Source organism: Poeciliopsis prolifica, unplaced genomic scaffold (genome assembly GCF_027474105.1).
Source record: "Poeciliopsis prolifica strain line A6 unplaced genomic scaffold, Auburn_PproV2 SCAFFOLD026, whole genome shotgun sequence".
Lineage (NCBI taxonomy): Eukaryota > Metazoa > Chordata > Actinopteri > Cyprinodontiformes > Poeciliidae > Poeciliopsis > Poeciliopsis prolifica.
In genome coordinates this window covers 232,470-252,730 of record NW_026562401.1, presented here as the reverse complement: position 1 = coordinate 252,730, position 20,261 = coordinate 232,470, and the positions used below count along the sequence as shown (strand labels likewise).

At 39.0% G+C, this 20,261-nt stretch overlaps 2 protein-coding genes across 3 annotated transcripts in view; one reads left to right on the top strand and one right to left on the bottom strand.

Annotated features, from left to right (window-relative positions):
• aplp1 (amyloid beta (A4) precursor-like protein 1) overlaps positions 1 to 12,111 on the top strand; it is a 41,172-nt gene extending 29,061 nt beyond the window's left edge. Inside the window, exons 4-17 of one of the 2 annotated variants that reach the window (XM_055047975.1) lie at positions 571 to 683; positions 2,078 to 2,262; positions 2,344 to 2,654; positions 3,482 to 3,609; positions 4,298 to 4,372; positions 4,466 to 4,624; positions 4,788 to 4,916; positions 5,150 to 5,249; positions 7,152 to 7,319; positions 7,473 to 7,493; positions 7,628 to 7,686; positions 8,400 to 8,462; positions 8,614 to 8,757; positions 9,379 to 12,111. In XM_055047975.1, the coding sequence (XP_054903950.1) occupies positions 571 to 683; positions 2,078 to 2,262; positions 2,344 to 2,654; positions 3,482 to 3,609; positions 4,298 to 4,372; positions 4,466 to 4,624; positions 4,788 to 4,916; positions 5,150 to 5,249; positions 7,152 to 7,319; positions 7,473 to 7,493; positions 7,628 to 7,686; positions 8,400 to 8,462; positions 8,614 to 8,757; positions 9,379 to 9,477 (1,754 nt within the window). In that variant the 3' untranslated portion in view covers positions 9,478 to 12,111. Of the gene's footprint in view, positions 1 to 570; positions 684 to 2,077; positions 2,263 to 2,343; positions 2,655 to 3,481; positions 3,610 to 4,297; positions 4,373 to 4,465; positions 4,625 to 4,787; positions 4,917 to 5,149; positions 5,250 to 7,151; positions 7,320 to 7,472; positions 7,494 to 7,627; positions 7,687 to 8,399; positions 8,463 to 8,613; positions 8,758 to 9,375 lie in introns of both variants that reach the window. The other variant, XM_055047974.1, reaches the window with a different exon arrangement.
• Positions 1 to 20,261, bottom strand: part of LOC129371390 (G protein-activated inward rectifier potassium channel 4-like) — a 45,841-nt gene that overhangs the window by 8,607 nt on the left and 16,973 nt on the right. The gene's annotated exons all lie outside the window — the stretch shown is intronic.

Below are 20,261 nucleotides of genomic sequence, written 5' to 3'. Positions count from 1 at the left end.
ACAAAGCTGTGACAATAATATCACACACAAACAGTAGTTGTGAAGAATGTGTGTATACTTCTGGATGAATTAGTCCAAACTCTGGAAATCCTGGTGTTATAGATTGTAAAACAAAGCACATGTAATTTTGTACATTGACCAAAAACAACATGACGTACCACACTGCTCAGTTTGAGACCTTGTGCTTTTTAATAGTCTTTGGAGCAGTTTTATAAATTAGATTGAATTCAAGGTTGCATGTATTGTTCTGCTTCAGATACCTTCTCTCCTAAAAGCCACCAGGGGGCCAGATAGGCTAACAATGGTTAAACAACTGATTGCTCAGCTGCACTTTTGATTTACATTGAAGGGGCCGTGCAGTTTTCTTTTTTGTATGTCTTAAGCAGCATGTGAAATCCTAAATTATATAATTAATATACGTATTCATTTATGTTTTGTATTAATGGAAAATAACCTGCATTTGTGGCCTTACTTTCATAACATCTGCAAAACTTTTTACATTAATTTTAATCAGAACCAGCTTTCATTAAATCTCCCACTTTAATTCTAGTTCACATTCTTTTGCTGCAGAAGGCGAATATGTAAGCGAGGCCCTGCTGGTGCCCGACAGATGTCGTTTTCTCCACCAGGAGCAGATGAACATCTGCGAGAGTTATGTCTACTGGCACAACATTGCCAAGGAGGTGAGAACAAGTTATGTTTCCACTTCCATTGAGGTTAAAGTGGAAAGTTTTAAAACTAGTGAGGTCGATTTCTTTTCTTTTTTTTTTTTTTACATTTTAGGCGGATTTAAAATAGCTCATCCAATCAATGCAGGTCGAAAGCCTTCAACACTCCAAGCTGTGAGCAGTACTGCGAAGCATAAAGTTAACTCTCCCTCTTAGACACCTTCAGTATTTTTAAATTGCTTTACATGGTTTGCGAAATATTTTACTGATAAAAAAAAATCTTAAGAGTGGCAAGTGTTTGTACTCATCCCCCTTGAGCCATACCTGGGCTTTGATTCAAGCTCTGAGTTCTTTGGGGTTTGTCCCTACCAACCTTGCACATCTAGAAACTGAAACTTTTGGCAGTTTAGAAAAAAAAAACTTAAGCTCAATTAGGATGAATAGAGAGCATCAGTGAACATCAATTTTCAGGTCTTGCCACGGATTTTCAATTTGATTTAGTTCTTGACTGTGACTGGGCCTTTCTTCCACATGAGCATCCCTTGATCTAAATGATTCCACTGAAGCTGTGAGAGTGTGTTAAGGCTGGAAGGTGAACCTCCAGCTGAATCTCAAGTGTTTTGCAGCCTCCTGCAGGTTTTGTTTCACGATTCAGCTGTACTTAGCTCAATATATCATTGCATTAGCTTTAAACAACTTCTGTTTCACTCATGAAGAAGAGTATTTCAATGCAAACTTTTTGGGTAAAATTCACAAATTGCATATTATACTTCAATGTGTGTATCAGCTGATTCAAAAAACAAAAAATTTAAGAAATACCCTGCCATTTTGTGGCAATGAGGCAATCTTTTTTAGGGTCTGGAAAACGAGCTGTTTGAAAAATCTTCTCTGTATCATTACCCGGAAACTCCAGCCAAGTTCAGCCCCACTCACATAACAACATAATGTAGGTCCAGCAAGTTTGCTCAACTGGTCTACTGCTGTATGTGGCTGCTGGAAAAGGCATTATACTATATTTTGTGGTCAGCAGAAAGTAGGTTTTAGTCATAGGGTATTGGAGTAAAAGGGAATGCGTACAAATGCATGCCACACTTTTCAGATTGTATGTGTAATAAAATGTGAAAATCATTTTCTTTGTCACTTCACAATTATTTGCGTTAATTGTGTGGGCTTGTCAAATCCCATTAAAATACATTGAGGTACTTCTATGTGAAAAAGTGCAAGGAATTTAAATACTTCTGCAAGAAATAGATTCTATTTAATACCTCAGAGAGAGAGAGAGAGAGTATATGTGACTCTGTATATATATATATATATATATATATATATATATATATATATATATATATATATATATAAAACACCCTAAATTCGACTCCCTCCTCTGTATTCCCCTTTGCTTGTGTCAGGAATGCACCGCAGAGAATCTCGAACTCCACAGCTACGGGATGCTGCTGCCATGTGGAGACCACTTCCGAGGCGTCGAATATGTCTGCTGCCCAGGCAGGAGCAGCTCAAACGGAAAAGGAGAGACAGAGGAAAAGGATGTGCCTCAGACGCTCGCGTCTCAGACAGCGAGAAAGCTCAACTTAGTGTAAGAAGACTCCGCGGAACCCTGCGAAGGCTGCTATTTCAGAAATTAGTTCCCTTCTTAAAAACTAACTGTTTTCCACAGCGCCAAGGTGACGGTCCCCACTCCGAGCCCCTCTCCGGAAACGGATCTGGACGAGGTCGACATGGAGGAGGACGACGAAGTGATAGATGAAGAGGACGAGGAGGAGGAAGAGGAAGACGATATCAATGAGGACGAGGCAGAAGAAGAGGAAGAAGAAGAAGAAGAAGAGACAACAGCTGTGAAGGACCGGGAGGAGTACGAATACCCTTTTGAGTTGGGTCCTTACCAGACGTCCGACTACTTGGACTCATTTTACAACGACAAAAGCCACAAACCCACCACCTCTGCCCCTCTGGCCAGGGGAGACAGCTGTAAGTGATTCGTTTTTGAAACACTCGCAGTAACATAACCAGCAGTTGTGAAAAATGCCCCTCAACGCCACTCCTACCGAATCCTTCATCTTTGCAGTCACAGATCCAAAACATATCACCACATACTACAATGCATGTATGCATGGTTGCATGCTACATGTAAGACTGGAGCTCGATTTCCTTCCAGTTCAACTTCCCATCAGTATTTTCTAACCCCTTTCACCTCAACAAATGTTCATGTGAAAGTGTTTCACTTTAATCTGGTGCATAACATACATTCACAACCACAGCAAGGCCACAGCAGAGTTCAGGCTTGTGTGTGCACAGTAAATACAGAAGCTAACCACGGCACATAAAAGATCCGATCAGAACAATTTCAGGATAGTAGATCAATATTAAATAATACTGGCTGCAAGGGCTACACAGAAAGCAGTGAGTGAAATACCCAAAGGTGGACTGTTATATTGCTTTATATTATTTTAAGACGATAAATAGTTATTCTTTTGCTAAGATTCAAATTTGATCTAAGAGTGAAAGCAAAAGCTCTCAGTCTGTGTTACCCCTTGGCTTCGGCCTTATTATAGAAAAAGAAAGAGCTAAAGCTTCTCAATTGCACATAAAAAGTGAGCTAGAAGAAACCATATCTCATTGCTTTCCTCATCAGTAAACTGCATTTTTACAGAGCTAAAGTCCAGACACCAAAGAATGATGGTGCTCAGATGATGGACTGTCTCATGAATGTGCTTAGACTATCCATTTATTCCTGGGGTAATTGTTGCCTTGCTTATGCTGCCATTAACCATCAGTTTCCTGTTGTTCCCATTCAGTTACCACAACTCGCCCCACAGACGGGGTTGATGTTTACTTTGAGAAGCCTGTGGACGACACTGAGCACGCCAACTTCCTACGTGCCAAGACGGACCTGGAGGAGCGCAGGATGAAGCGCATTAATGAGGTGAATTTTACAGGGTGGGGAGAGGGGAAGCTGCATGTCGGGCTCGTTTTGATATAGATGATTGCTCTTGTTTTCCATTAAATTAACAAAAGAGAGTCTGTTGGCATTTCTCTGCATAGACGTTTCTCTACCCTCTGCACATTTTTGTCAAGTTAAGCATTAATCGGAGAAGTAGCCAAGAGGCCGAGAGACCCATAACTCATGAGGGGGATGCTGCTGACCGCACAACTCCTAGCAGTGTGTTCTACAAATTTGGCCTTTCTGTGTGGCAAGAAGCAAACCAGAGTTTGTAGTTTGCCACAAGTTGCATTCGGGACACAGGAAACACATGAAAGACCCCCTGAACAAACTTGAACTCCTTGGCCTACATTACATCCAAACACTATTTAGAGATATGCTTCTGGTGAAAAATGAATCCTTCACATGACCCTGAAGACAACCTTCTCACAGTCATACATGGTGTGGGAATTGTTTCCTCTGGTTGTTGAGAAAATGAAATACAGGACAGTCCTGGAGTAAAACTGGTTAGGTTCATGTTATAGCGGGACAAAAATGCAAATATTAAAAAAAACTGAAATTAATAAGCTTTGCACTGGGGGAAACCATGTGCTCTGTTTCGCTGGAACATTCAGATTGAGTTTGTTCGTTTTATAGAGATAATGTGAATTTGTGTTGTTCCATGGATCAGATAATGAAGGAGTGGGCGGAGGCTGACAACCAGTCCAAAAACCTGCCAAAGTCAGAGCGGCAGGCCCTGAATGAGGTATACATTTTTATACTTTCGTCTGAGTTTAAGGCTGAACATTTCCCCAAGCTGTTCATCGGTTTATCAGCTTCCTCTTGTTCTCTTTTCCAGCACTTCCAGTCTGTGCTGCAGACGTTGGAGGAACAGGTCGCTGGGGAGAGGCAGAGGCTGGTGGAGACTCACCTCGCCAGAGTCGAGGCTATTCTCAACAACAACCGCCGTCTGGCGCTGGAGAACTACCTGACAGCTGTGCAAGCTGATCCCCCTCAGGTAAATCCATCCCGGAGTGCATATCATGGCAGAAAATGGAGATTTATGCAATGCACACCCTAGTAATAATCCTAAGTGGGTTTAAGATTTCACATTTCTGGCAGAGAATGGATGTCGCAGTGCCGGGTTTTACTGACCACTTCCTTTCTCTCTTAACTTCCAGCCTGAGCGCGTGCTGCAGGCTCTGAAACGCTACATGGCTGCAGAGCAGAAGGACCGCAAACACACTCTGAGGCACTACCAGCACATTGTGGCTGTCGACCCGCAGAAAGCTGAGCAGATGAAATTCCAGGTGGGAGGCTTTAGGAGGCAACGTGTCTTTCTGCTGACAGAGAAACTCAGAGAACAGTTTGTGCTGAAGAGCTTACATGCTAGAGAGAAGTTTAAAATTTCAGAACATCTGTCGGCCTCAACTCCATTAAAGTGGGATCTTTGCAGGCTTAAAAAGCAGCTAAGTGGAGACAAATGGTTCTAGTTTTTGATGAGTTTTTTTGTTGTTTTTTTTGGGCTTTTTTTATTCTACAGGTTTACACACATCTCCATGTTATTGAGGAGAGGATGAATCAGAGTCTTGCTCTGCTTTACAAGGATCCAACATTGGCTGAGGAACTGCACAGCGACATACGTAAGACAAACGGCTTCTTTCTAAACCGTTCGGTTTTATAGTCTAGTCAGTTTTTTGAGGACAACTTTTTTAATTACATACGTTTGTCGTGATGTATATATATATATATATATATATATTTCATCCACTGTCATCCACACTGCAACTGCTCAGTTGCAGTGTTTTTAAGTGTGTTTTTAAGTGTGAAGACCTCTGAGCATTTTTCTGACATTGTTTTCTAATTATTTCAATCATTGTTCTGTCTCACTGTAAATATTTTCCAAAGACGATAAATAACTTAACCAATGTAAGCAGGTGCAAATTTTAAGCCAACGAGAGCAGGAGCTTCTTTTGGCCTCTTTTTGTTGGTCAGCAACCTCACGTCACAGTGAACAATGTCGCTGCCCCTTTTCTATCCACACCAAACCCAAAAGCCCCCCCAAACAAATCTTCTTCATTATGAGTTCTAACACAGACTGAGCTCACTTGTCAGCACAGGCTTTTAAAGCTCTAACATAAGCAGCCCTTCCACCTTCTCTGAGCAAACTGCTAAGTTTGCATCAGATCTGTGGTAAACTGACTGCTCGACCACACAACCAGCCTACTGGAGTTTCTGTATTGATAGTTCACAACAGAGTTACACCCAGACAGACCACCAAGCGCTTCTTTTATTTGAACAAATGTCACGCTACTAAACTGAACAAGACAAAAAACAAAAAATCCCTGGTTCACTCAGACAGGCTTCACCTCTGTAGTGCAATAATAGATGTTCAGTTAAAACTGAATCTGCATTTTCACTTTCACTGAATTTTGTTCATAATTCATCCGTGCATTGCCAAAGTGTCACTGTGAACGTTGCCTTCGGATGGACTCTTTTGTTCCAGTGGTTTACCTGATTTTTGTTGGAGAGCAGAAAGAATCAACCTGGATGGATGGATGGATGGATGGATGGATGGATGGATGGATGGATGGATGGATGGATGGATGGATGGATGGATGGATGGATGGATGATGGATGGATGGATGGATGGATGGATGGATGGATGGATGGATGGATGGATGGATGGATGGATGGATGGATGGATGGATCCGTACACATTTGTTTTTACAGAGAAGCATTCCTCTGATTATTTCAGTTTATAAATGAAAAAATAAATAAACGGAGGCCTTAATCCTCAACGCAGCCGTCACAGGTCCGAGTCCCGGCATGTTGACTTGTTTTCCCCGTATCACAAACCACTTTCCTGTCTGACCAATGTCAAGTAAAAGCCACTAAAGCCAGAAAAACTTTAAAAATAAAAAATAAGCGGTATGAAAGTGTATATATCTTTTTTATGTAATGTTATTTGTTTTGTTTCATTACGTCTGGCCTTTAAGTACCTTAAAGGCATTGAGGGTTTCTTTCTGGTGAACAGCAGGACTGTTGTTTCTGCAGCTTCATGATTTATGGCACACTGGGCCAGTTTTTCTTCCTGGGTTGTAATGAAACATCCCAATCCCACTTCCTTTTAGCTTCAGGTCAGATGGCTAAAAGCTCAATGTTTATTTTTCCAACCTTACTGATCCCTCACAGACATATGGCGAGTTTTAAGATGAATAAACGAGCTAACGTGAAGCTACCTGGAGTGTATACTGTGCTTCTGCCAGGAAACAAATCAATTAAAAAAATTTACTTTAACAAAGCGTCCCTGATGAATTGTGAAATAGCCCACAAGATGTTTGCTTGGAGTTTGTCGATGACGGTGAAACGTGACATCAGTGTGAACATGTTCGTATATTTGAGTTTGCATTTAAAACTGTGACATCGTATAAATGAATTGAGTTCATGTTTAAAAAATCATTTCAAGAGTTTGTTCAAATGCATTATTTCAACAGAACAGAAAATCAGCATTGGTAATGTGTACTTTTTGTGCATCCCTTCAGAGGAGCTCGTCAAGGCAGAGCGAGGAGACATCAGTGAACTCATGACCACTTCCTTCTATGAGACTCGGACCACTGAAGAGCTCGTACCTGCTGAGAGCGAGGAAGAGAAGGATGATGAAGAGGAGGAGGAGAGGGCCTTCCAGAACCGCCCCTATCCTCCACGCATTGGTACTCACTCATTACTCATGCAAGCGCCCACATAGCTAACATCCTTTAGCTCTTCCCTCATTTTGCGAGGACGTGTAAAATGATGGCCTGCTTTCTCGCTCATTACTCTTGTTAATGATGCTTCTTTTCCCTCTTCCTGTCGTTTTCTCCTAGATTTACCGTCTAATAAGAAAGGTGAGCTACAGTTCAGCATCATTTAACCACAGAATTGTGCACTTTACAGCAATTACAGCAATTTGTTTCTCATAACATTTCCCATAGCTTATTATGCTTCTGCTTCTTTTTTTATCTGTTCCTCATGTGTACAGAGGATGAATACGATTATACCACATCTGAGAGAGGTCCTACTTATGAATATGAAGAAAAGGTAAGCCGATGATCACTTTGTTCTGTCTGTCTACAAATACTAAGTATTTTATGTTCACTTATATTTCATTAGACAGAAATGGCTGATATGAGAAGATGTCCACCTAAAACATTTCCTTGAAAATATTTTTGTAGGGGCTTTTCAGTCACTAAGACTGTTATCAAAATGTTAACATCACTAATTAAATGCATAAGGTTAAAAATATCATTCACACAAGGATATATTCCAGACTTTTTTGAGAATTTCGATGATTATAGCTTACAATCTTTATTATTGTTTAAGACCAATTAAAAAGTGTGACAACATGATAGTAGAATGTTATGTTTGCACTCGCAATATGCTCGATTTTTGTATTTGGCAAGTTAGATGGAATCTAATTGGCCTTAATGCCTCCGGTAGAAGTATATTTTTAGTAGCCACAATGCTAATGCTCAAGGTGAGAAATTGAGACTTTGTATAGCTGTAAAGAAAGAAAAGAAAAAAACGTGACTCACTCTAATTGTTCATTGTAGGGGGGTTACAATAGCATCGCACACATATTTTTCTATTATTGTAAAATATTCTAATTTTCTTAGAAACTGAATCAGCTCTAAGCCTAAAGGATGAAAATTATTGAAATATATCACATCGGCTAATGAACCTTTTAATGATACTTTGGTTTACTGAGATGCGCCTATATGGTTTTTATTGATGTATATTCTGTGTCTCTACAGATTAACACCTCTGCTGAGCTGAAACAGGTAGTCAAGCCCAATGAGATTGCAAGAGATGAACTGGTAAGAGCTTGTGTTGCAAATGTTTTCGAGGCCTTTGAAATAATTATGATATGTGACAAATTGTATTTTCTTGTGATAAATTACAACACCAATGATATATCTGATTCTGCACTGAAACCTCTATGCTGTTTTCTATTGCTTCCTTCCAAAGCAACCTGATGCCCTGGAGACATTTAACCGTGGCGCCATGGTTGGGTTGCTGGTGGTGGCAGTAGCCATTGCAATGGTGATGGTAATCAGCCTGCTTCTGGTGCGCAGAAAGCCATACGGCACTATTAGCCATGGCATTGTGGAGGTAGGACCCAAACCAGACCTTTAATTTAGGAATAAATGTTAAAAAAAAAAAGCTGTTGTCATGGTTTTTAATGTTTTAATTAGGCAGATAAAAAGTCACCATCTTACCTGCAGTATATTGTTCTCCTTTGTCTCCTTTGTCTGAATAAAAAGACTAAAAGGTCACACTAAGAGCTGCTTAGTTGATCTATAGCTAACGTTATCGGCTTTGGCTTCATCACATTTAAAATGACTTACCTTGTTACATTTTAGGCAATTATCCTATTGGTTGTACACTACTGTGTGCTGTAGGGAGGTAAAAAAATAAATAAAACCTCCAAAACTTACTGTTACAGAACTGCTGCAAAGACTTAACTGTGTACTAAAGATTTAAGACAAGATTTAATTTGTCTTAAATCACAAATTTCTCTTTGTGATTTAAGACAAATTATTTTAAGGTGTTTTACACAGCTTTACCGAATGTTTCCACTGTTGTATATAGAAATCTATCAATCTCCTCCATCTGTTTTTCACTGATATTTTCCCTTTTATGACTTGTTTTTATCCTAGTCAATAGCATGAGCTTTATTTGCATATTTTTCTTCGATGTTATAACTCAAACTCTTGGTGTTTTTCGCAGCAGGTCGATCCTATGTTGACACCGGAGGAAAGGCAGCTCAACAAAATGCAAAACCACGGCTACGAGAACCCCACCTACAAGTTCTTTGAGCAGATGAACTGAAGCAATGGATGCTACCAGCAAGTCATGCCTGACCACATTTTGTCCCTCCAGACCTCCTCCCCTCCGACCTGTCTCCCCACTCGTCTTGAAAGTGGTGTCCCAGATGCACTTCCTGTGATGGATTTACGATGTGTTGCATATTTAAATTAATTGACGATAAAGTACTAGGTTCCTTCCCCATAGCCAGTTAATCGCATTGTAATGTGATTAATGAGATGTAATACAGTCCTATATTTCTTATTGTAGTCAAATATTCCTTTTGGGTAAGCAGAGCTACACCATTTCATAATCGCAGAAACCATTCATCTCATCCTTGTGGCATGACTTGACCTACTGCTCCTCCCCTGAAAGTGAATTTTGAATGGTGCATAATGCTTTACTATTAGTATTTATTTTTCATTAGTAGTTTCTTTGTTGAGACTGAACCACAGTTAGATTTATCTGTGTAGATGAGCGTGAATGGCAGCCTAGCTGAAAACTTACCTCCACGAGTTAGTAAGACAACTGTAGGAAAAGATGTGGAGTTCTCGAATGTATGAGACAAACAGGCTTTAATTTAAAAACACAGAAAAAACACAAATTAATGCAGAAACACTGTATGTGCTGGTTGTTCAATATTTAGACTTCCGAACAGGAATCATTTGGCAAAATACACACAAGCTATAATTTAGCCAGTTTATTTGTTTTATTATTCGGCTCTCAAAAAGGTCTGTACTACAGAATATTCAGAAGTCTATTATTTTACTGGAAGCATGACGTTTCGTGTATGACGCTGCAGTATTTATTTGTGTTGTTCCTGTCATTGCTTTCAAAGAGTCCAAAATGTTCCAGACGGACACTGTACATAACGTAAAGTACCTGCTACTAGTTGTAGACATTTCTATGATTAATTTGCATCGGTGTAATGGAAAAATATGTTTTAAAAAATAAAGAAACAATAAACACATTGTGCTGTTATGAGAAGGAGAAACATTTTCCTAACATGGCTGATTGAAAACGGACTGTTGTAAAAACCAGCACAAGACAACGACACAGCAACTACTTTCTGAATGTATTTGAGGTAGACGTTGAGATTCCTCCCTCTTTTACTTTTAATGCATCACTCCCCTTGTAGTGAACATCAGTAGGCAACACACTAAGGACTATTTCCCTGGTGCCCTTGTCATCACGTTGTGTAGCAGCCTGTTTATTTTCACATTTGAGCAGAGGGACTATTCTAAATAAATTCTGCACAAAGCAGTAAAGTGTAAAAAAAAGGGCACAACTATGGTATTGGGTCACCATATGAAGTATTATCTAGAGTCTAGACAAAGACACTCTGCCATGGTAGTCATACTCATGTTTTTTTGAATATATATCTATATATATATATATAAATATACATCAATTTGACCTCTTTAAACTCATCACACTGGATTATAGTAGTCTGTAGAAGCTTTACGTAGGTCTCCTCGTAGAAAGGCTTTCAACTGAATGACTCATTCTAGTTTTCATATTTATGATCAACCTGCTACCCTAAATAGGCGAGTCAAGAAAAGGGATTGCCCCTTGAAATTCTGACGAACTGTTTACGGCTTAGTGTGTCATTTTGTTTTCCTCTACCCTCTAAAATTTATTACTGGTCACCTTGATTAGAAAAGGTCACACTGTGGAGTTTATCAGGCTTTAATTATATATTTTAGCACAAACAATGCCATATTTGTTTATGTCTGCTGGCAGTTTTACATAAAGCTCCCGAATAAACTGAGTGAGGGGAGGGGCTTTTCTTTTTTTGTGTGTGCGTGTTTTCAGGAAAAAAAAGAAGAAATGAAATTGAGGTTTGCCATAATTTTGTTTGTCTCGTTGGGTGGGTTTAAAAGCGGGTTGTGGTCGTGTTATGACAGGATAAGAGAAGTCACAGCCCCGTGTATAAAGTGTACAGCTCCGTTAGTGAATGAAAACATTGTATGTTCACAGTTTAAGTCAGTCGATCTTGTAATGATACTACTGAAACCATAGATGAGAATAAGCTTGCCTGTGTTTCCCAAACCACCGAAGGTTTCCTACCAGCATTTAGCAAAACTCAACATGGTGTATACTCTAGTTACTCAAGTCACATTTGTATTTAAACATCCTGATTCAGATTCTAGACTTCTTCGTTGGTACGTCCCTTTATTCCCTGATAAAATATAAACTATGTTATTGAGGTTTTAATTGCTGCATTATTGCCTTTTACAATGCTGTGTTTTGGATGTAACTATTCTGTATTTTTTATTTATTATGTAACAATCAGTTGGATTGAGGGTCATGCAATTCACATGTAATTAAAAGCATGTATGCAAAAAAAAAAAAACAGATGATGCTGAGGAAATGTGAATCTTAATTGACATGAGGTGGCATTAAGCACAACTAAATTGTTGCTAAACCTGGTGAAACGATGTAAATTTATTCACTAGGATGTTGTTACTACTACTGAAAGAGCTGTTCTTCATTTTCATTAAGACCTTTAACCAAAGACATGCTCCATGACTTCTTGAAACAGATTTCTTTATTTGGCAAAGTGTTCCTGTGTAACTGTACTGTAAACAATCTGGCAAATTTAAACTGGTTGAGTTCAATAAAGTGTAATAAAGGTGAATGACCCCTTAAGCGTCATTGTTGTGTTTTGGGTTTTTTTTTATTAGCACAGGTGCATCTCTGTGAAATAAATAAATTGTTGTATTAATTTAATTTAAAAAAGTGTATAATATAAACTAATTCAAAGTGATATATTCCAAGGGCTTATTTTTATCCATTTTGGCTCAATTACATTATGCCTTTCTCAGTCTCACTTTTTCCTTCCACTGAACTTTCTGTACTTATACTTGGACACCGCACTGTGCCTTGGCAATCATTTGTGGCCTAACCTCTTTGTAGAAAGTGTCAGTCACTTCTGCCTTGACAAATGTCTGAAAAACTAAAAAAAAAAAACAAATTGTGTTGTGAACATCAAAACTGTGGGGGTGGAAGGAACATACCTCAGATCATATTAGCTTTGTGCGATGTGATTATTCCTCAGTCCATATTTGCATCTATAAATTAAAGAAACACCTAATTGTTGTATAATGAGAACAAACCTGAAAAGCCCACATTAATTTGGGTCAAATATTTTTGGTATCCTTTCAGCAGCTTCTCAAAGAAAGTTTGCTGTCATTTTGCTCCACTGCTGCTAATTTCTTATGTAACTGGTGTGTATGCTGCTTAATCACATTCACCTTTTCTATTTACCCACCTTTTCTTTCTGGGTGATGGCCACTCCAAAACATCAACTTGGTTGTTCTTAGGCAAGATGTTTGGGCATTTACATGGTGCTTAAATTTGTATATTTACTTGAGCAGATGCGGCGCCTCCAGGCATGTAAAAATTATTAAGAATTCATAATATCTGAGTCCATTTGACTCAGATATTATGAATTAAGTCTTAAACGGCATGACATCATCACATGGGCTTTCCCAAACTGATCAAAAGCACACAAAGCTTTGTGTATGTAAATTTCTAACCTTTGAAATAAGAATAAGACATGGTTTTTATTTATTTTTATTTTTTTATCAAGTCAGTTCTGTTATTCTGTCATTTAGAAAATATGAAATTTTTTGGTAATCTTAGCTGACAACATGAGAAAGGTATAATGTGACTTAATGTCACAGTTAGAAAAAAAGCTGCATGTCCTTTTGTATAGTGTATGTAAATCTTTGGTTTCAACTGTACAAGTGGGGGTAGGGGGAAACCTTCAGGCTTACTCGTACTGGAAAATCATCTCTTCTTCCACTTCAAATCTACTCTAGGTTTCTTTGGAAAAAGAAACCTAGAGTACATTAAAAAACATGCTTTTTTACATCCAATTTTAACTGGAATTAGCCACGGCTATACAGATATATAGCAAGGACTTGGCCCAAGTGGTTGCACAAGCACATCTATTTCTGTTCTTTTGTGTGTGCGTGTGTGTGTTATGTTGAAGACATTTGGTAGTAAAACTTTTTAGAGATTAAAATCATGACCAAGCCTGAGATAAGAGAATTTCTCAGTTTTCAGCATGGAGTTTCAGTGACTCCTTAAGCCACAGTGTCAGTTCTGTGAAGCCAAAATTGTATCTCACTTCCTTTGTCAGGAAAAGCTACTTGAGATAATATCATTCTGTTACCTTGTTTTAAATGACAGAAAAGAAAAAGACTACAAAAACGACAAACATTTTTTTCTCATTTGCTAAGTTATGAAGGTGTTCGGTTCAAGAAACGCTAAAGGAACTTTACCTTGTTCAGTTTATACAATGTGTCCTGGTAACTTAAAATTTCCTATTATAATGTCTCACAATGCAGCCAATTGGCTAGGGCTAATAAACAAGACAAAAGAACAATGTAACCCAAACATACTACAGTCTATTCTTACTGAATGCTTTTTACATATTTCATGTTTAAAAGGCTACAGCTTTGCCTGTTGTATCTACTGTTTGCTTGTAAATTTATGAGATATTTGTTAAAATTTCATTAAAATGTTTCACTATGCAAACAAACTTTGGAATATTTAGTTACATTTTATTGTTAATGTTTGCACTGTACTTTCCAATCTAAGTAATTTTATTATCTAAGAAGAGATATCTCAGTAAAAGTAAAGTAAGATTTACTAGGAACCTTTCAAGTGATTTGATTAAGCCCCAAAGGCCGGTTCATTTGCAACAGCCCACAAAGTCTACACCACGGTAGTAACGCTCACGCTCCAGATATAATAAGTTAATGATGTTTAAAATCAAAAATTTTGTTGTAATTAATATTTCAAGTTTACATTAAAATGTATTAGTATGGTAAAAATCGGTTGTTAAACATACATAATGCAAGACAATGAAAATGTTTCTAATCTGATGAAAAACTACAAAAAAAATTAATTAGATGCTGGTGCAAGATAACATTTCTCAATAGACTATAAAGCTGATTGAAAAAGCTATTAACAATGCAACCCACTTTCAAACTGATTTTCATCATTTCAACAGTTTTACTCTGTACACTGGCTATGTTTCCAAACAAAGTACATAAATAGACAACTAATTGAACAATTAAATTCTGAGTCTGTTATTTATCATTATTAATAAGGATACTCAAATTTACACCCACCATAGCAAATAAATATTTTTTTGCTTACTTATTTTGGGGAATGGAGCAGCTTCTAACATCTTTACAACAGAAAATGTGAACCGCTCCCTCCGGTTTGGAGGTCAGTCTCTGCTTCAAGCCGAAGAGTTCAAGTCTTGGCTGAAAAGTGATTTTTCCATATAGTACCTGGGTTTGGACTTAGAGGCAGAATGGGAAGCTCCATCATTCATGGGGAGCTTTGAGTAAAGCCGCTGCTCAGCAGACTGATGATGCTACACTTAATCTGATGAATTGAGGAGCATAGGAGAAAAACAACCATCAACAAAGGGTTCTTTTGCGATTCTAGTCTCTGAGGAAAGTTTCTTTTGAACCTAAAGTAGAGCGATGAGTAATGCAGCGCGGCAGCTGTTGTCACTGGTGCATGCATTTTCTTTGATGTCTTAACAGAGGCATGACAAGCAAATCTAAGTTCTCCACAATGCAAGGGGATTAAAAAGGATCAGATATTCAGACAAATCAATTAATAGGTAACTTTGGCAAAGTTCTCAAGCAGAAACTCACCTGACAGTCGGTGGGTGGTGTGGGCGGCACTCACACTTCCTTCACCTACAAATTACAAAGAAGTGTCAAGCCCCAGCCTCTGGTTCACTTCTTCCAAACCACAACACTGACGGGTAGTCCTGCTCACCCAGATTACTGTGAAAAGGCTCTGTGGCTGTACAGTAACAGTTTGCCATTGATGCCTTTAGCGCGGATCAGTCATCTTGTTAGTGGTTCCTGTGAAGTCAACTGCTCACATACTGCCAGTGCGGTAACGCAAGCCGACTCATATTAACCTAGACTTTAATCACTTCGCAGTCTGAGTGAACATCTTGTTTAGTTCGGTAACACTTTGATTCATTCAACAAACAACAATACGAAACTCCTTTGTTCATAAAAATTAAGTTGTTTTGTAGGTGGATCAAAGGTGTGTTTGCATGACAGACGTATTTGATAAATATCTTTTACATCGTTTGCACAATCCGTCGCACTACGCTGATGTGCACAGAAGAGAAGCTTGTCACCTTTCGCTATCCTGCTCAGACACACCCCTGTGAGTCACCATTGCATGGGGTCTGGTGGGAGAGTCTGATGGTGATTGTTCAACTGACAGTGAGGGGATGGCTGCTGCTCGGGAGTGTGAAGTGAGAGGGGGGTGAGGTGAGCATGGGGGGGTAGGGGTGGTACAAACATTCTTGATATTACTCGTAGGCGAAGCCCTTCTCATCACTGCTTGCTTCCCATCTTGTGCAAGGTGACATTTAAGCATTGGTGTGATGCTAATTTTCTTGAGGGGAATAGATGAGATCATGGTGTCTGTCCAGTGGTTTTGAGGAGGACTGAGTGATGAGTGTTTGCACAGCGTGCTCACAGAGAAGCCCCAAATGTCACCGAGTAGCTCAGAGCCGTGCATACACCCACACTTTGACAAACCACCAGACCGAGCACTCATAAATGGTCAGTTGTTATAAGTTACAGTGATGCAGAGCTGAAAAATCCTTCTCTTACGAATGCATCAACCTCTCAAACTTGTGATCACAGCGATTGCAACGAAACCACACGGTGGTTAACTCGACATGCATGCAATAATCATTTAAGGTAAAACTGGAAGAAGAATTTTTGTTGAATATCTAAATGTAGAAGCTCTCATTTGCACACAAGCGCCTCAAATTTTCAGCGCTTTCAGTGGTAATACTGACATGAAACTTCTTTTTGTCAGCCTTCACTTTGTCAATAGGTGTATGGTGGCTTTCAAAATTACTTGTATTATTCAGAGGTTAACAGTCCCGACTTCAAAAGGTAAAATAGGATCTTATCAGCAAGACAAAACAATGTCAGTGCATCGGAAAAAGTGCATAGCTACTCATAAAGATTAAAAAAGTTGAACCAATCTCTCTTGAAATCTTGATGTTTTTGGGGACAATTGCTGGCTCAATTGCCGCATACTTGGATCATTGAATGCTTAGAGATGTATAACATCAACAGGATTCTGAGAGCCTTCATTGCAAACTCGATGAAGCTGTGGAAAACCACCCTCGAAGCCAACTGCAAACCACTTGCACAAGTGTCCATCAAATGTGGCATATACCAAGGAGATGCTCTGTCCCCGCTACTGTTCTGCATAGGCCTGAACCCCCTCAGCCAAATTATCAACAAGACTGGCTACGGATACCGACTCAAAAATGGGGCCAACATCAGTCACCTCCTCTACATGGATGACATCAAGCTGTACGCCAAGTGTGAGCGAGACATCGACTCACTGATCCACACCACCAGGATCTACAGCACTGACATTGGGATGTCATTCGGACTAGAGAAGTGTGGTCGGCTGATCACAAAGAGGGGGAAGGTGATCCGCACAGAAGGAGTCTCACTCCCACAAGGAACAATAGCAGACATAGAGGACAGCTACAAGTACCTAGGTATACCACAAGCAAATGGTAACCTCGATGAGGTCACAAGGAAAGGAGCCACAGCTAAATACCTCCAACGAATAAGGCAAGTCCTGAGAAGCCAGCTCAATGGCAAGAACAAAATCCGTGCGATAAACAGCTATGCCCTGCCAGTAATCAGATACCCTGCTGGAATAATTAGCTGGCCAAAGAAGGAGATAAAAGCCACAGATATTAAGACCAGAAAGCTACTAACCATGCATGGAGGGTTCCATCCCAAATCCAGCACCCTGAGACTGTACACGAGCCGCAAGGACGGAGGCAGAGGACTAGTGAGTGTGAGAACCACCAGACAGACAAAATGGTAAGGGCGAACCAACCAGACATTGTCGTAGTGGATAAACAACAGAGGAAAGCCGTTGTGGTAGATGTAGCAATGCCAAGTGATTGCAACATCAGGAAAAAGGAGCACGAGAAACTGGAGAAATACCAGGGCCTCAGGGAAGAACTGGAGAGGGCCTGGAAGGTGAGGACCACAGTGGTGCCTGTGGTCATCGGGGCCCTCGGGGCAGTAACCCCCAAACTGGAGCAGTGGCTACAACAGATCCCAGGAACAACATCAGACATCTCAGTCCAGAAATGTGCAGTCCTTGGCACAGCCAAGATACTGCAGGACCCTCAAGCTCCCAGGCCTCTGGTAGAGGACCCGAGCTCAGAGGATAAGAACCACCCGCGGTGGGTGAGAAGGGAATCTTTTTTTTCACGTGATAATAAAACTTAATGGGTTGTTTATATGTGCACATTATATGTCACTTTCAAAGAAAGGTGAAACTACCTTGTAAAACCTTAACCATCCCCTCCAAATAGTGAAATGATCAATAAATAAAATGCTCGCAGCAACACGTGAACTAACTGACTTAAAAAGATCCTTGACAGAAAGCTCAGTTTGTGCTGCGTCTGGCAGGTCAGAAATACAGAGTAAACTGCACAGCTGAAGATTAAAATGATTTTTGACAACGAACTAAAATTACTTCCAGATTGGAAGTCCGGCAGCTCATAAATGGTGCTGTGTATGTTTTCAAAAAGTTTAATCTATTTGTCAACTTGTTTGGCCAAACTTGCTTTCACCACTCTCCCATGACAACATTTCAGCTTTGTATAGAATCATAGATTCACAGATTAATGCTTTCCTGTTAGGCGTTACGTTTTTAACCTCTGCTAGTTCTGTGTGGCTGTTTCACATCGTTATCTCATATATTGTGAGGGAATGTAGTCTGAAGTAGCTTAAAAATACATACATTACTCTGTTAAGCTATTAAATAATGCGTAGCTTCCGAAAATACCACATTTTAAAACTATAATGCTCTGCTGACTACAGTCATATTTAATACGTTTGTGTATTATTGTAAAGTGAATTAATTTCAGTAACTTACTTATTTTCAAGCCAATTTTTCTGTAAATTATTATGATTTTTTTGTTTACTAGTAATGCAAACAAAACATTTCAGAAAAGAATATGACAACAGACTATAATACAGAAATATGGGCTTAATAAAAACAATTTTTTGATATCTGCTAAAGCTTTTTAAAACCCATATTTCATTTGACGGACAGGCCTCATTGGCACACATATTTACATTTATGTGTAAAATAAATGTAAATATTTATGAAAAATGACTTCATGCCATTGAAAGTAATAGGACTGCACAAGAAGTGTTGATGAACAAAGTCAAACAGAGGAGAGAATAAAAAGTGTATTGATACACAGATGCAATGAAAGTTCTGGAGAAGAAATAAACACTGAAAACCAGTTGGTCAAAAACCTTCGACACAAACACTGTTTAGAGGCTTATGTTTCATCACCTCTGAACAAAAATCCGGTCCAGGACCTCGGACTAAGATGGTACACCACTTTCTACCAAAAAATAGAAAACTTATACAAACTCCAAAAAGAAGCACATTGCAGTATTAAATAGCACTGAGTGACAGAAGGTACAGTGGGAAAGAAAAGCACCAGGAGCCTTTTGGTAATCTGAAAGCGAGTTTTGCATAGTTTGAAATCCAATTAATTTAATAATACTGATAGAAATTTACTCATTAGAGTTCATATCAGAATTAAGTTTCATATTTAATGTATGCAATATATTTTTCACATTGTGGCTTATTTATTGACCAAAACCAACAACAGAAACAAATCCAAAAAGAGCCTCTTTCTCAAACTTTCCATCACCTCAAACATATTTATCATAAGGCCAAAACTTTCCTATATTACTCAGATTTTCACAAACTCACAAGTTGAACCCTCTGCTCTTGTTGTGCAATGAACATGCTCCAAATTGTTGACGTAAAAACTGCAGAGATCGCATCTTTACTGGTGGTATTTGCTGTATGCTTTTTGTTTCCTCTTCAACAACACTTTTTTTTTTTTTTTTTTTTTTTTTTGCTCAATCACACAACGGTTTGGTTGCACCAAAGTCTGTCTTTTTTCCTGCCGGAGCTTTTTAAGGTGCTCAACGTCTTTTCTTGCCGTCTTTTTTTTTTATTACTATTTGCATTAAACTCAACTAAGACAAGAGTGGCGCATCTTCAGGAGTTGAGTGCTCCACAATGTTGATCACCTACTGTGTGTAAAAGACAACAGATTTTTTTATCTGGAACTGTTATGTAAAAATCCAGAAATAAAAACCTTTCTCAAAAACAAATATTTTCTGGAAGTGACAGGTAAACTGTCTTTCCTCTGCTTCAGTGGTTCTGTTTATGTTTTAAGGTTTTACTTTTCAATTCTGAACTTTACACAGAAAGCTCATGAAAACTATTGCATGTTTGTCGAGTGCTTGGGTGAAGTGTTTGTGCTTGTCTTTGAGATAAACTGTCAAAAGAGTACTTTAAAATTTTTTAATGTGAAAAAGAAATACAGTTTTGACAAAACAAAGTTATTTTGTGCAATCAAAGGAGAATAACACAATGAAATGTGATGGAAATAGATTCCTGCAGCAAGTTCAACTTGTTATTAATAATTTTGCTGCATGCACCGGTTTTAAACAAAAAGCTACAAAAAACCTAATGTAGGACTAGCCAACCGCTGTGGTCTGTGTAAGTGACCATCTCTCTACAGTTGGCCTATTTATGAAGGTTGTCACATTAACATCTGACATATCTGACAAAAGAAAAAAGCAGACATCTCTATTTTGAGGGTGCACGTTTGCAAGCCTGCCCTCTCTGTATGTCAGTACCAATGGGCTTTGGCCTGC